The 16,282-nt window shown below is 45.0% G+C and overlaps 1 protein-coding gene across 2 annotated transcripts in view; it reads right to left on the bottom strand.

Moving 5' to 3' along the window:
* Window positions 1-16,282, bottom strand: part of CCDC93 (CCC complex scaffolding subunit CCDC93) — an 88,991-nt gene that overhangs the window by 60,854 nt on the left and 11,855 nt on the right. For both annotated transcript variants that reach the window (XM_082465835.1, XM_082465836.1), the window contains exons 4-7: window positions 14,930-15,041; window positions 10,822-10,920; window positions 9,990-10,046; window positions 1,168-1,268 (exon numbers count right to left, since the gene is read on the bottom strand). In XM_082465835.1, the coding sequence (XP_082321961.1) occupies window positions 1,168-1,268; window positions 9,990-10,046; window positions 10,822-10,920; window positions 14,930-15,041 (369 nt within the window). The remainder of the gene's footprint in view (window positions 1-1,167; window positions 1,269-9,989; window positions 10,047-10,821; window positions 10,921-14,929; window positions 15,042-16,282) is intronic.

Genomic DNA, 16,282 nt, shown 5'->3' with positions numbered 1-16,282 from the left:
ATCCTTAATGATTAATCATTATTCATGATTCTCAGGGGCCTAAGGTGCCCTGCATCTTCATTTTACACTGATTGGGCCCTGCAAATTATGTCGCTGGTCTGGAGGTGCCTGACTCAGAAGCAGCTCAATTCGCAGCAACAGCTGGCGAGCTGTGGGACAGCCCTCACGCTCAGGTCGGGGCCAGAACTAACAACTTCCTTTGAATGAAACGGACTAGCTTTCATTCTCAGGAAGAAAGGATCTGAGCCCGCATTACTCTCTCAAAAACAAACAAACGAACAAACAAAAAGTGGCAACTGCAATTCCATCTGAGAGATGGAAGAAGTGAGGCAATTAAGCCTTAATTTCCTTCTGGTTGTCTCCAGTACCCTGGAGGGAGAAGCCATCAGACGCTCACTTGGAGATGCTGGTGGCAGCGCTGTTACTTCCAGCCCCCCAGTGAGGGCTGGGTTATGAGCAGGGCAGCACACAGCAATCACTCGGAGCAGAGGGGAAGGAAGCACAGGCGACATACTCACATCAAGGAATCAGTGACCCTGAGTAGAAAATTCAGGACACAAAGGAAGGTTAATACCCAGAGTCAGGCAAAAAATTCAACGAGGAGAAGCATTTCCGTGTGTGTGTGTTTGTGTGTGTGTGTGTGTAACTGAAAACTGAGGCTATAAGAACTGTATTTTTAAAAATTAGAGATGTTTTTAAGAAGTGACAAAACTACTTCTAAATTCCTCATTTTCCCGGTCAGGACAGTTCTTCACAGGAAACCAAAACTATTAGACTCTGACACAAAGTCAAACTGCTGTAACTGCTTTCAATTCTTAGTTTACCTGAAGATGTTAACAAGTGGCAGGGGCGTGAAGGGCAGGCCACCTGAGCCTCTGCGAATGCCCCACGCTTCCCAGCTCCCTGAGCAGGGCGGAGCCGGGGATGGGGGCTTGGTGAGGAACTTCGAAGATCAGGTCTCTACCGCCATCAGAGAAGCTACCCGCAGAAACTGAACTAATTCAACACCAGGGAGAAAAGCCCCCGGTGCTGGCAATCGCAGGCTCAAACCCGTGAACTCAGTCAGGTGAAAACCAACCAAGTTCATCCCGATGAAGCCATTTAAGTTAGCTTTTCCTTTCAGTGGTTTTATCAAACAGACACTTCGGACGGGGCCGCCTTCGTTACCTGCCATATTCCAAAAGCGTAGTGTGGATCCGTGATTCTTCATCCAGCAGCTCCTCGGCTGCCCGCTGGCGTTTGTACTTCCGACGGGGCTTGTAAGCATCCTAAGGGGTGGATGAGGCAGAGAGTTACTAAGCGTGAGGAGGCTGGTCCAGCCTGTCAGGGGCGGGAGTCCTTTCCCATGGCAGTGGGTATACAGCTCCCCTTCCGGAGGAGAGCCGGCACGTGCGACTGCCTTCAAGGAATCTGCCCCTTTGATCCTTATGCCGTAGCAAATATCTCCACCCAATCTATGGCTTGTCAACTTTGTTTAATCTTGTTGGGCTTTTTTGTCCTACGACATTTTAATATTTCATGCAATCAAACTTATCAATCATCTTACTTCCTAACCCAGGGATTGTAAAAAAAAAAGCTCTTGTATGCTATTTTTATAGATTATATTTAGCCTTTCAATCTATTCAGAATTTTTTGGGGGGTCTAGTGAAAGGTAGGTATCTATAGATATATGTTTTTCTCTGAATGGAAAATTAAGAATCCCAACATCATCAATTTAATAGTCTATCCTTTCCTTGATTTAAAATGACAACTATATACATATATATAAAACGTGTACCAATATTATCCTCTTCAATTCCTCTTGCTTTATGAGTCTTTACCCTGTCTCCACTGTTCTTTTTCAAATTTCCTGGCTATTCTTACACATTTTCTCTTCCAAATGAATTCTAGCATCAGCTTGTCAAGTTCATTATGAAAAACTGTTGAGCTTCGACTAAAATCACACCAAATTTATACATTACTTTGGGAAGAACTGACATCTCTATAATACTGAATCTTGCCTTGAAAAGCAAGATTTACCTCTCTATTCAAATCTTTTTTATTCCTTAATAAAATTTTCCAGAAAAAAATACAAATTTTCCAGTCACTACATATCCAGATCTTTCTACCACCCAGAGACATAAACCGTGCAACAATCAGATATACATGCTAACCTAGAATGTTTAAAAAAAAAATTCTCTCATGGCATAGAAATCTCCATTTCTTGAACTCCAATACCAGAAAAGGAAAGCAGATACAAACCCTTCAGAGATATATATCTCTTTACAAAAGTGTTTTGAGGTTTATCCTTAAAAAATTTATAAGAACACAAAACGCACTTTAAACTTTCAGTGACTTTTTTAGAGTATTATTTAGTTATAAATGTAGAAACACAGACCTCTTTTGTGTAGGACACATTCTGAAACTGCATATATATATATTTCCTAAACAAAGTACACAGCACGTAGTAGGTGCTCAATTAATGTAGGTCTTCACCCCCAGATGACCTGGTTTGCCATTCTACCCCAAATGAATGTCCTTCTTGACTGCCAAACTGGCATCAAACAATACCTTAATAATATTTGCTCAGGGCTCCGGGTGCAAACAGGCAGCTGTTTGTGCAAGGTATTCCAGTTTGTCCCTGGATCTTTTCTTCTCCACTAGCGGAGTTCACCACACCTAATCTCTACCTGGACATCACCAGGACAAGCATACTATCAGCTTTCTCCAGACGGTGGTATTTTTATGCTAATTAGAATTGTTCCCCTCTTGATAATTCTTGTTAACTTTATTATTATCTCACTTTTTGTTATGAAAAGTTTCAAACATACAGAAAAACATCCTTTCTGTCACATATATAATCTCAACAATTTTGTGGAAAAGGAATGAAACAGGTGCTGGGATGACCCTGGAGGGCTGTTCTTGTAACTCACTGCCGCAAATACTCCTAGGTTGCTGCTGGTGCCTACATGAATAGGAAGCTATAAATAACACAAAACAGATTTATGGGGAAATGAAAAACATCATAGACCCATATGACGTCAGTTACTGTGTACGATTTAATTTCCACAGAGCTCTACCATTACAGCAGCACTATAATGATTGAGCTTAACTGCTACTTTCCTTAGTTACCATTCAGAGTCAACCACCCCAGACAGGAAACTGGAGTCTGAAGAAGGACTGACTCCAAAACAATACCATACTGAAACCGACAGCCACAAGGGCCTTTTATTCTGCCAAACAATGACAAATGCTGGCCTTTGTGTAATTATCCTTATACTTTAAAGCACATCACATACATCTCACCTTTTACATTTTATAACTACACCATGAGGTAGGAGCAGGGCAGATGCCATTACCTCCACCTTGCTACTAAAGAAGCAGCGATTAAATAATTCGCCTCTCAGTTACGGTGGGCAACCCCTTCAGGAAATACCCAGCGGGCAGCAAGACAGCCAGGAGCAGCCACTGCCCTCCAGAGCTCCAGGGGGCTGGACCACACCCAACTCAGCAGGAAGCACATCTCATTCTCCCAGGGCTCACCTGGCAGCCCAAACCCAAACCCTACTCTCACGGACACACTCCGCCCACCAGCCCCTGAACAAATGCTGCCTTCCACCCAGAGGGGCTCCGCTGATGTTCCCATCAAGTGCAGGGCCCTGAAACACCCCATAAGAGAGTCATTATAACTGAGACAAATTAGGTTGTTTTCTTCATTCTCAAATGAATAAAACAACCACCACCACCGCAGAAATGAAGCCCTGGGAACTGAGTGAGGGAATGCTGAGAGACGGCTGGCAATCCTGTCTATGGGTAGGAAAGTTAGCTGGGGAGGTAGGGTTTTCTCCAGACGCCCCTAAACTTTGTTCTTCCTCTATTCTCTTTTACACGAGCTCCGCCGTGCAGGCCTGTCTTCTGTGCTTTGAGGTCTGGCACAAGTCCCACCTCAGGTCCCCTTGGGTTTGTACCAAACGGTGTAACTCGGTGGGTAAGAATGAGGTCACTGCTTTGTATACACGAGCCAAGATGGCTTCTGTATACTGACTCCTAGGTTTACTTCTTCACAGCAGGCTGAGACCCACAGCTCAAAACCCTCCAGCGCCAACCTCAAACTTTCCACAGACCCAGCTGTGTAAAAGATAGCCCCACTAAGCGGAGTTTAGCGGCTTACAGCCTGTCCACGTTGCACGCTCTGCAAAACTGCACCTGACATTTGCGCACCACATACAGGATAAGCCCCGTGGCTATAAAGACCCCAGGCTGCAGCTGCCCTTCGGATTTCTCTAACCTGCCCCGGCCGAGGCTCCCTCGTTTCCTCGCGTCCCCTTCTGAATGGCGGCCCTGGCGCCTAGGCCTCGGGATGGCCTGCGCACTGAGAGCCTCTCCACCCTTCAGGCAAACCTGTCAAAGCACCGCCCAGAGACCCCGTGTGTGCTATTGCTAACCCCCCGTCACATCTCTTCCCTTGATGAGGCCCGAAATCCCCTGAATCCCTTACAGCTGCAATGCTCCTGCTTTCACCTCATACCCTAGAACGCGGTCTGGCACACAGTGAGTGCTCAATTACTATTACGGAATGAATATATGGAGGCAGACAGACAGGGTTTTAACCCGTGCCCCATTACTACCTCTCTGATTTGGGGCAAATTACTTTAACCTCTGAGGTTTTCCATCTGTAAAATAGGTATATGGAGAGAGTCGTAAGGATTAGTCAATCTATCTAACATTATCTGATACACATTAAGGGCTAAGATATACATACAGGTGTATATTTGCTATTACTGATAAAATGTACTAATATATATTTTTTTACTTATGTTGCCACGTTTACATTTCATGTCCTGGATAGAAAGGCCCTCCTCACAGCGTTTCGTATGGAAGAACACAGTGGAGTCGTAGTTTTAAATGACCTGGTCTCTTAGGGGACCAATAAGAAGTCTTTTTTTTTCCCTCTGTCCCCTCTGTTCTCATACAAAATTCTAAACATTACCAAGAAATGCTCAACAAATAGTAAGCAAATGTATCTTTGGGGGCTTTGGGTAAAATTTCACAGCTACTCTTTACTCAAGGTTGAGAGGGAGTAAAAGACCTCACTGCACAGGTCAGATACTTCATGAATATGGAAGGCTGACAGTTCAGAAAAGGAGGAAGTAGGCTGTACAACAGCACATTAGGTGAGACAAATGAGCGATTATGATTATGATGCGAAAGTGGAAGGGTAAGGGGAGGCCTGTCCTGGGCAACAGTTTCATTTTCTTATGTCCTTTGAAAATACCACCTCCCATCAAGCAGGCCTTCTACAAAGCGGCCACCTATGCCATGAAAAGGAGATATGGAGAAGTCAAGAAAAGAACACATTTCAAAGGAGAAGCAGAAGTACTGGGAATAATCCCCAGGACGAAGAAAAATGAGGCCAAGACAAAAAGAGAGAACACTGGAAGGTGATGAGCTCAGAAGTTAAAAGTTCACACAACAGCCTTTCTGCCAGGCAATCTGGCAAGAGGTACTAACAGACTGAGGCATAACCTCTGAACCAACTCCACTTCATGGAATGCAACCCAAGTAAATAATTAAAGATAAAAGAAAAAATTTAGCTATGGGGATGTCCTACATAATAGCCAAAACAAAACAAAACAAAACCAAAAAAACCCCAAAAAACAAACTAAGCTAGTTAAATGAGTACCACACAATGCATAATGTACAGCCACTAAAAATGCTATGGAGCTATATTTATGGGCATGGAAATATATCCTTGATTATACTGTTGAGCAAAATAACCACACAACAAAACAGAATATGTAGTATCATGTCATTTTTTGTGATCTCTAATTTTCTATATTGATATCCATAACTATATATTTCCTACTTGGAAGAACAGTGGTTATCCCTGGCTGGTGGTATCATGGGTGATTTAGTCTTTGTACTTTTTCTCCATTTCCTAATTTTTCATTATTACCACAGTAGTAGTATGAAAGAAAAATAACCTTTTGTAAAACAAAAAATCATGCATCAAAAAAATAGATGAGGGGCTTCCCTGGTGGCGCAGTGGTTGAGAGTCTGCCTGCCAATGCAGGGGACACGGGTTCGAGCCCTGGTCTGGGAAGATCCCACATGCCGCGGAGCATCTAGGCCCGTGAGCCACAATTACTGAGCCTGTGAGTCTGGAGCCTGTGCTCCGCAACAAGAGAGGCCGCGATAGTGAGAGGCCCGCACGCCGCGATGAAGAGTGGCCCCCACTTGCCGCAACTAGAGAGAGCCCTCGCACAGAAACGAAGACCCAACACAGCCAAAAATAAATAAATAAAATTAAAAAACAAAAAATAGATGAGCTACATAACCAAGGATGAATGCAAAAAATTGGAATAGTCCTACAAAGATGGCTAAAGACAAGCTTATATTCTTATAAGCTAAAATTTTTTGAAAAATATTAAAATGTTTAATATTTATTTTTAAAAAGACACGTAAGCAAGAGTAAGTAAAGTCTGCTTGCTGAGGCACAATGATAACTTGTTAATAGATGGAAAAAAAGACAACAGGACAATCTCCACTTGGCACCTATTCTCCAGCTGGACAAATGGTCTTCAAACAGGCAAAGGCAGAGTAGATGCCCTCACAAGGGCAGAGCACCCAACCACTCTGCATGCATCTGAGTCTCTGGGACCCTGATAAATAATACCCCAGGGTCCTGAGGTCAGTCAGAAACATTATGGCCAAATCAGTGTCAGGGATGTGTAGGAAATCAGAGACCAGGTGAAGAGTGAGAAAACTAGAGAAGCACCAACACCTGCTGTGTTTGAGGAGCCAGATGTAAAATGAACACCTGGCTGCCTCTTCTCAGCTCTGCAACTGTGTAGGGAATTTATTAACCTTTCTGAGTTTCAACTTCCTGATTTATAAAACGGAAATATAACGCATAAGTCCTTGAGTGTTGATGAGGAGTACATGAGATAACGCTTGTAAAATGCCTCATTAGATGTCAAGCACATAGAAGGCAGTCAGTACGCGGCAGCTACATGCATACTTTATAAAAGGCTGGCTCTAGAAACCTGGCGCTGTATGTAAGACCAAAGTTTAATCCTTAATTTACCATTCAGAGTTTAAATTTGGGATTCTGCGTTTGTCAGCAAGGGGCAGGTAAGAAACAGTGATGAGACATCTGAAGGGCAGAACTGGGGAGAGGCTGGAAGGAGAAGAAAACATTCTTGAGAAACTAAGACTTGCAAAGAGCCACACCCTGGTCACCTAGGAAAGACTTTATTCCTTTTACGAGGGGAGGGGCTCTCCTTGGAGAGAGTGACAGCAAACAAAACCCAGCAAGCTGTTCCATGTCTTACACTGACTCACAAGAAAACAGGGACATGGAGCCCGGAGTCTCTGACAAGCTCCTGGGACCCTCACTCCAAGGCCGCGAGCAAGCGTGTGCAGAAGTGGTGGGTGGGAAGGATGGAAGTTAATGGCAGCAGAGCTCAGCTCAGAAACCTAAGAAGACAGCATCTAGAAATGGGGGAGTATTTTCAGTAGATGGAGAAAGAAGAAAACAAACAAACAAAACCCAAAGGCCAGCTCTGGCCATCCGTAAAAATCTTTTTATCATTCCTGTTGCAAATGTATTGACAGTCGACCAAGGAGTAAGTTCACACATAAGAAAAGGAAATAAACTAAGCAATTTGAACTATTATCAGAGACCTACAATTTTTTTTCCATTTTCCTTTATCTTGATATTATTTGCTAATGAGCTGCAAATGGCATTTTATCTAGCATTTTATCGCATCCTGGCTCCATCATCACCAATGTGACCTAGGGCAACCTACATAACTGATCTGTGCCTTAGTTTCCTCACCTGTCAAAAAAAAAAATACTATTACTTCATAGGGTTGTGGTGAGCACTAGATAAGTTATATATAAATGCTTAGAACAATGTTTGGGCACTATATATTTGTCACTGTCATTATCTCCTTAAATTCCATTAAGAATTTAAGTCATGTTGCCAAGCAGAAGACGATTATCTTTAAAAACTCCATTACAAACGAGAAGAAGAAATAATGTGTCTCTAGAGGCCTGAAATGTTTAATAGGTAAAGAGACATCAGGCCCAGTTTGATCAACAGCTACACTGGCCTTTTATTCTTGGTGATAACAGCCAAAAAATGTAATGTTTCTCACTCTCTACCCAGGGCTCCAAGTGAGATTTGCACATGAAGATATTCAATTAAACATTAAATATTTTTTACACTATTGATTCTATGTATAAAATAGATAACTAATGAGAACCTATTGTATAGCACAGGGAACTCTACTCATTGCTCTGCAGTGACCTAAATGGGAAGGAAATCCAAAAAAGAGGGGATATATGTATACGTATAGCTGATTCACTCTGCTGTACAGCAGAAACTAACACAACGTTGTAAAGCAACTATACTCCAATAAAATAAAATTAAATAAAACAACATGCTGAAAATATAAAAAAAAAAGAATTGGATTTTATAAGATTTGATATAGTAATATATGCCTGTAGTTGTAATTTTGGAAAAATAAACTTCCTACAGCTTCTTAATTAAAAAAAATTAAATAGTTTTTACGTTATTGTTTTTGAATAGGTAATACACAGACTTAGTATAAAATCCAAATAGTACAGAGTTTATAGGGAAAAGAGAATTTCCCTTCCTCTCCTGCCACTGGCTCCCCAGCTCCCTGTATCAGAGGGAGAAATGAAAGCTTTTCTTTTCATTTCTTTTAAATGAAGCATCATTTAAAACAAGGGAAAGCAAGAGCACATCCAACCAATTGGTTATTATTTGTCATGAAAATGCGATTAGGAGGAACCTTTAACAGCATACAAGACTCTATATTGGTAAGTGGGAAAAAAACTACAAAATTACATTCAAAGTGTAATTCTAATTCACTATAAAAATACACATTAAAAACACAGAAGAAATATGTCCAAGCATCAAAAGTGGCTGCTTCTGTGTTGTTAGATTAAGGTTGATTTTCTTCCTCTCATCTATCAATCTTTTTAAAGAAAACTTTAAAGATGTTCTAAACTGAACATCTACCTCACAACCAGGAAAAAAATTACTTGCTGTTCTGTCATGTCCTCTTAGTGTTATTATTTAATACTGCCACCAAATCTGAAAACAGCATCTGGCTTCAGAGTGTAACTATGTTAAAGGTTTTCCATTTCTCCCATTTCCAAAATGGAACTGTGGAAAAGATACAAATTACAACCATAAACTGACAAAGGCTTTTTTTGTTTTAAATGAGCATTTCATGTCTTTCATCATCAAAGTACTGTTATTCTTTTCACAGTAATCACCTGGGGAGACCATACATTTATTCTTAAAAGTAAAAAAAAAAAAAAAATGCAGAATAACTCTAGACATTATTTTCTAAAGAAAGTGAATTTACACCCAGGCATTGAGGCTCCATTCCCATCAGCTCAAGTAGGAAGGCTGGGGGGTGAAGGCTGACGAAGTTCTGCTGGGCTCTGGCCCAGAGTGTTTTGAAAAGGCCCAAAGCTCTCCTCCGGCCCTTGCACTGGGGAAGTGGGCACATGAGCGCAGACCCTGTGGTTAAGATACACTGTGCTTGGGGACAAAGGCCATCCCAGAGCTTCCCACACAAAGCTCAGAAGCTACTCTGCCTCTCCGAAGCCGTCAGGGCGGGGGTCACCTCAATGCATCGGCTCTAGTTCGTGGTCTGCTCTTTGGAGCTATGTGAAGTTTACAGCTGCCACTGGCACAAATGAAGAAGGGCTTCGGGTCTGGAAAACTGGAACTAAGGGAAACACAGGGCAGTGGTTGTGGCACGTGCTACCCTGAACGCTGGCTTCGGATACCGGGCACGCATGGCAGGCAGGGCCTCCCTCACGTGTGCACCTGAGGTCAGCTCCTGGGCAACCCGGCAGATAGAAACCTCAGGGGGTAGGGGCTTCTGTGATTTAACTCAAAGGGCTACTTGGAGGCTATGACCCTATGTTCTTCCCTTACAGAAGAACTCGGGCAGGGAACTCACCGAGAGGTCAACAACTGTCTTGATGGCCTTTTCTTTTCTCTTGATGAAGTCATCATCCTGCAAGACAAGAAGACACAGGGATGAAACAAATCTTCCTGCGTAAAGACTGAAACTCAACTGGACTGCTCAGCAGTCCGTCTTATAAACTGACTTCTCATCACAACTTTGCCTGAAGAAGTCTCAATTTTCTAACAAATTGGAATATATCTTGCATGGGAAAAAGCTAGGGCCTCTGCCGATGGCTGCAAAACAGATCCCTATAGCCGGTGAGAAAAAGGGGGACCACAGAGTGCAGTGGTGAGGACAAGCGTTCTCACTTCAGATCCTTATGAGCTCTGAAACCTCAGCAAGTTACCGAACCTCTAAGCCTTAGCTTTTCCACCTGCAAAACGAGGATGACACCGCCTGTCTCAGGGAGCAGTCATGAGGATTAAAAAGTAGAAGGCATGAGATGTGCCGGGACTGGAATGTAGCATCCGACAGTGATCAGCCAGTATTGTTGTTGTGACTATTCAACTGTGACTATAGGTGCGTCCCAAGCAGGGGGTCTCTCGAAAACCTTCATATGACTCTACAAAAATACACTCACGCTCTTGTAATTTAACAAAAGGTCCAGATCAAGCACCACAATTGAGAGACAAGGACAAGACTGTAGGGCTTGACACTCAGTGCCCATCTAAACAGGCACTTCTAATGAGGCAGGAGGCCCAGTCTCAGGGCTGATCCGGAGGGGGCGGGCGGGAGTGCAGGGGCGCCTGAGCGCACTCTGCGCCGTCCCGGGGTCCCTCACGGTGCACTCAGCTTCTCAGCTGGACAAGGAAAGAGCACAGACCTCAGGGAGGCTGTAGGTTCTCTGGAACTGGGATACGGAGTAGCAGCGGATGTAGTCACCCATCTCTTCTTTTGTTTCTATGGCTCGTTTCACCAGCCACTGGGGAAGAAAGTGAGGAAACGTGAGCTGATAGGGATGAGACACACCGCGGTAAAGGCCGACGCAGAGACGGCACCGGTCCTGCGCCCGAATCACAGAACATGAACTGCCCAGGCGATGAATAACCATCAACACACACTGCCCTGCAGGAAAAGCAGCCGCTGGGTGTCTGGAGGCTGAGATCCGGGGGCACCTGAGCGGACAGCCGCACAGGAGCCTTCAAGCCTCGCTTCAGGTGCCCGGGCCTCAGTTTCCCTCTCTGCTAAAGAGGAGGTGAGAGTGTCAGTCCCCTTCACGTCACAGAGCAACTGTGGGAGCAAATGAAACACAAGTGCTAGACAGCTCTGTGAACACCTGGAGCCCGACACAGACAGAGCTATCCCCCAAACCTCCCTGCGCCCGGTGGCGGATCTCACTGGAGCTCTGTCCTTCCCGTGCTGCTCGCACCACAGACCAGAGGAAGGGAAGGGAACCAGTGAGAAGGCCTAGTGAAACCCTCGTCTGACAGGTGGAGAAAAATCCCCCCAACATTCAGACTTGAGACCAGGTGTGCTGAGCACAAGCCCTAGGCTTCAGGGTAGCTCGGCACTCAAAGCATAGCTCTCGAATCCACCCAACACTATAAGGTAACTGGCAATGGCCACGTTTTACAGAATCGGAAGCTCGGAGAGACTACATGATCCGCCCACCGATCCACAGCCAGCAAGCCACACAGCTGCCGGCCACATCAGGACACCGCACGTCTGGGCTTCACGCCATGTTTCCTAGGTCTACGGGGTTCATACGCACAAGGAGCCGCTCCTCGTGTCCGCTGACTTACAACTCCAGGGAACTGAAACACACACGTGCACACACCCACGCCCCACAACCTGTGGAAGGCCCAGGCGCTCTGAGGGTGAGAATGCAAAGTACAAAAAGAGCCTTTGCTTCTCCTCCTGACTCTTCATTCATTCCCGTTATTACTAAAGAACTTTACGGAGGGATGGCATCCTCTCTCCAGAGAGAGCTACTACATCTCAGGAGCAGTTTCTGGACGGTAGCTGTGCTTCCCCAGGGCATGGCCACACGTGGCAAGGTTCAGACACATGCACATGGCGCAGGGCTCCTGCGGGGACGGCAGGAATGCGCGCTCAGGGAGGGCGGCCAGCTCAAGTAAAGGACACACTTAGGAAGCAGCTGCCCAGGAGAGCAGTGGCTGCAAATAATTCTATGAGGAGTATTCCTTTGTTGCTAGTATCTTCCATTTGTTTCCATCACTCCACTCCACCCCACCTCCAAACAATGACCTCAGGCACTGACTAAAATCCAGAAGGGCAGGGGCAGAAAATCGGACGGCATCTGGGGCTACTCCAGCCCCTCACCTGTACCCCAGCACCGGCCCCGGACATCTAAGGAGGCTGAGTCACTGTTCAACTCAATTTCTCTCTGCTTTGCTTTGCATCGGGAGATCCAGGTTCTGGCCTTTCACTGCTGTTGCCTGTTGCCTTTTCAGATCTGCCTCTGTTAATTAGATCGACACTGAGTTGTAACTTGGCTGGATCCTGGAGAACATGCTCAGATGAGGAAGGCAAAGCCCGTTGATTCACAGGATTCCTTAGAGACTCGACTGCTGTGTTTTGGAGTTCCCAGCATGAAGGGCTGTGGAGGGAACCTCTAGGACAGCTGAGCTCTGCCACAAGCCCCTAGCATTTGAGAAAAATACCTACCCTCACAGGATTCACGGGCCCCACGTGGGAGAAAAAGATGTGACCTGGAACTACCAGTAGCCGGAAGTTAGCTCTTCTTTCCTCCTGGTTGCATTCAGAGAGTGTCACCACAGCTGTGCTGAACAGAGCCAACAAGCGTGGTGGACCTCTAGTCCCACACAAGACAACCAGTTCAGTGGTTCCCAGTGGCTGGTCCACGATTGCTCTTTCACTGGTGTCTGGCAAAACAGAAAACTACAGGCATGTGGCGAGTTTTTCATAAGGCTACATGTATTCCATTTGAAGGACTGTCCTTTATTCTGAGAGTGAGCGTGAAATGGCCTTTCTTTTAGGAAATGGCAAAGAAAGCAAAATAATTGTTGCCTTTAAAAACGTCCCTTCCTGGCAAAATACAGGTTGCAACCACAGGTCAACCTCTATTTGCGCTTTAAAATTTTACAGATCCACGAAATTAAGATATGGGGTAACCATTAGCGAGGCTCTCACATCCAGACAGGGAGCCCTCCGACATTCCGCTCACAACACAACCATTAGACACTCAAAATGCCCAAACCAACTGTAGACAATCACTTCCCTTTCATCCCCTTCTCATATATGGCCTAGAGTTTTGGTCCTCAAAGTTCTAGCATAGTTTTGAGTAAGGTCTAGTCACTAGAGATCCAGGCTTCAGGGGAAAGGGCCACAACTTCACAGTATGATGGGGTTGGAGGTTTCTGTAAGAATCTACACAGACTCCCTACTTCTTACCTTCACAAAATGATTGGGTACCATCCCCTGACAAACAAACAAGTCAAATCCTGAGTTAAAGTCCTAGCCTCAAATTTATAAATTTCAGTTATAAATTTCAACATATTTGATTTGAAGTCTAGTGCAGGGAAAGATTCCCAGTAGCAGTTAACAACAACAGAAACAACTATATAACACTTACAAAGCACTTACTGAAAGGTCCCAGCCCTTCAATCAAGTGCTTTACACATACTAACTTACTCAGCTTTCATCCCATCAGGTAGGTACTATTATTATTTCTACTTATCAGGTAAGAAGTTAAGTCATTTGCCCAAGATCACACAGCTAGAAAGTGGCAGAGCCAAGATGTGAACCCAGGAAGTCTCCAGAGTCCAGGCTCTTCACTGCTACACTACCTAATCTTAACAGAATCACAAAACCTCTCTAGCAGGGGCTGCGCGGCTTTCCTCTGGGTGGCTGTGTGGTGATGGAGGGGAAAGTACAGGCTTAAAGACAAGGAGTTTAGAGGAATCTGCCTCTCCACTCACTAGTTCTCTGCCCTTAAGCAAATGGATTAACCTCTCCGAGTCTCACTTTCCTCAGATGTAAGACTGGGATTACAATAGATGCTTCAAAGAACTCTATTAGGATCCGAGGCAAAGTACTGTCCACACAGCAGGCAACAAAGGTAAGTCCTTTTGCTCCTCCTCTTTCTGTGGTGCCTGGAGGAGGGGCTGAGACACAAGAACCGCACAGAATACAGGGACTTGTACAGCACGGCCACTTAATCACAGGGCCTCGGGGAAAAGCTGGGGTGGAGCTAAGTCTCCTGTTAGAAATTTAGTCCTCTGTAGGACTGAATGCCTACAAAGTGCCAGACATTCCAAGAGGTGCCGGAGACACAAGAGCAAGCAGGACAGCCACGGTACCTGCCCTCAGGAAGCTTACAGTCTGATGGGAGAGACGTACAAATAACCAAACATTGAGTGGACACAGTCACAAACTGCAGTGAGGAAGATTCCTGTGAGGGTAGGGAATATGCCGTATAAGAGGATATAGCAAAGGAAACTGCTCTAGATCTGGCAGTCAGGGGAAGCTTTCTTGAGAAGGCTTGGTGGAACTGAGATCTGGAAGATAAAGGTAAGGAGAGAAGGGAAGACCTTCCCACCCTGGAAGGCCCCGTGACAGGAGGAAGCACAGTGTGTATGAGGAAATTTGAAAGAAAGTCAGAGGGGCTAGAATAGAAAGAACAAAGAAAAGCAAAGAATAAATTGAGGCTGGAGAGGTCAAAGGGGACCAGCGCATGGGGGGGCGATGGGGGGCTATGGGCTTCCATCTTTACCAGAAGGGCAATGAAAAGCTACTAATGGGAACATTCAAAGATCAGAACAGGTGACGGTGGGAAACTAGGCTAGACTGAGTACTGGCAACATTTTGAGGAGTGTCCTCATGTTCTGCTGCCACCAAATCCATGCCACACCCATCAGATCCAGGATCTAGGCCAGACGGCCCAAGAGCCAGACCCGTTACAGGAATTCCAGTGTTCAGAGGACAAGAAACCCCACAGATGCTCTTACCTGGACAACGGGAAATATGTGAATAAAATCCATCCCCTGGATCTGGTGGGGCTCCAGCTGGTGTGGACACTTCATTCTTGGCAGGACGGAGACAATTTTTTCTGATAGAGCTCTGCTCAGAGAAAAACAACAAGCCAAGAGTGAGAACACACCAAGTGGCTCTTAAGACATCTCTCAAGTCTGGCTGCAACCCAGAGGGATCTGAGGTTTCTCAATACCAGACCATGACCACATTTCTCCTGGCTGATGGCAAATTGAGAAAAATAAGCACAACTTAGGCGCGTGTGTGTGTAAGGACAGAAAACGACCTTCATCCTTAATTCTAAGATCGTGTTCATCCTACTTTTTATATTAAAATATTTTGTTTCTTGAAGTTATGGTGATGTTTGAGGTAGTAGCTATTTTTTTTAACATCCTTACATGGTAAAATAAAAAGTTATTAGTGCTGCATATTCTTTTACATGTCACTTTACTGCCCTACTTTTTCCAAGTCTGGAAACCATTAGGTTAAACACTAAAAAAATTGTTCTAAATATCATTCAAGCAACAAATAATTACCAGACTCTGTGCCAGGTGCCAAGAATATTAAGACAAAACATGAGGCCTCATGCTCAAAAAAAAAAAAAAAAAAATGAAGTTCTCTACTCCAATACAAAATATTTTTGAAATAAAAAATAGCCTTGGGCTTCCCTGGTGGCGCAGTGGTTGAGAATCTGCCTGCCAATGCAGGGGACACGGGTTCGAGCCCTGGTCTGGGAAGATCCCACATGCCGCGGAGCAACTAGGCCCGTGAGCCACAACTACTGAGCCTGCACGTCTGGAGCCTGTGCTCCGCAACAAGAGAGGCCGCGATAATGAGAGGCCTGCGCGCCGCGATGAAGAGTGGCCCCCGCTTGCCGCAACTAGAGAAAGCCCTCACACAGAAACAAAGACCCAACACAGCCAAAAAAATAAATAAATAATAATTAAAGGTGCTAATAATTTAAAAAAATAGCCTTTAATTTTTTTGATACTCTAAAATTAATCCTAGGTTTGGAGGAACCATTCGCCCTCACTCTTCCTTCCAGAGAGAAGGTGCTTTCCACCTCTCACGAGGGACGCTTGATCTCTCTCCTACACCTTGCTCAGCCTTCTCTTGAAGTGGCTGGAGGAAGAGAGCAGGAGTCAGGCTCCTTGAGGCCCAGAGCATCGCCTGCCTCCGTCAGGAGCTGAGCACCCGCCCCGCTGGACGCACAGCTGAGCCCTGGCCTGGGAGGGGCCGTTTTATGGCAGGAGTGATAGAGGGACTTGTGTGCAAGTCCACTTCACCACAGATTTAAATCTTCTCTAACCAGCTGCTATTTGACCTCCAAC

This window comes from Balaenoptera physalus (assembly GCF_965194825.1).
Source record: "Balaenoptera physalus genome assembly, chromosome: 6".
Classification (NCBI taxonomy): domain Eukaryota; kingdom Metazoa; phylum Chordata; class Mammalia; order Artiodactyla; family Balaenopteridae; genus Balaenoptera; species Balaenoptera physalus.
This window is presented reverse-complemented; position numbering and strand designations above follow the sequence as displayed.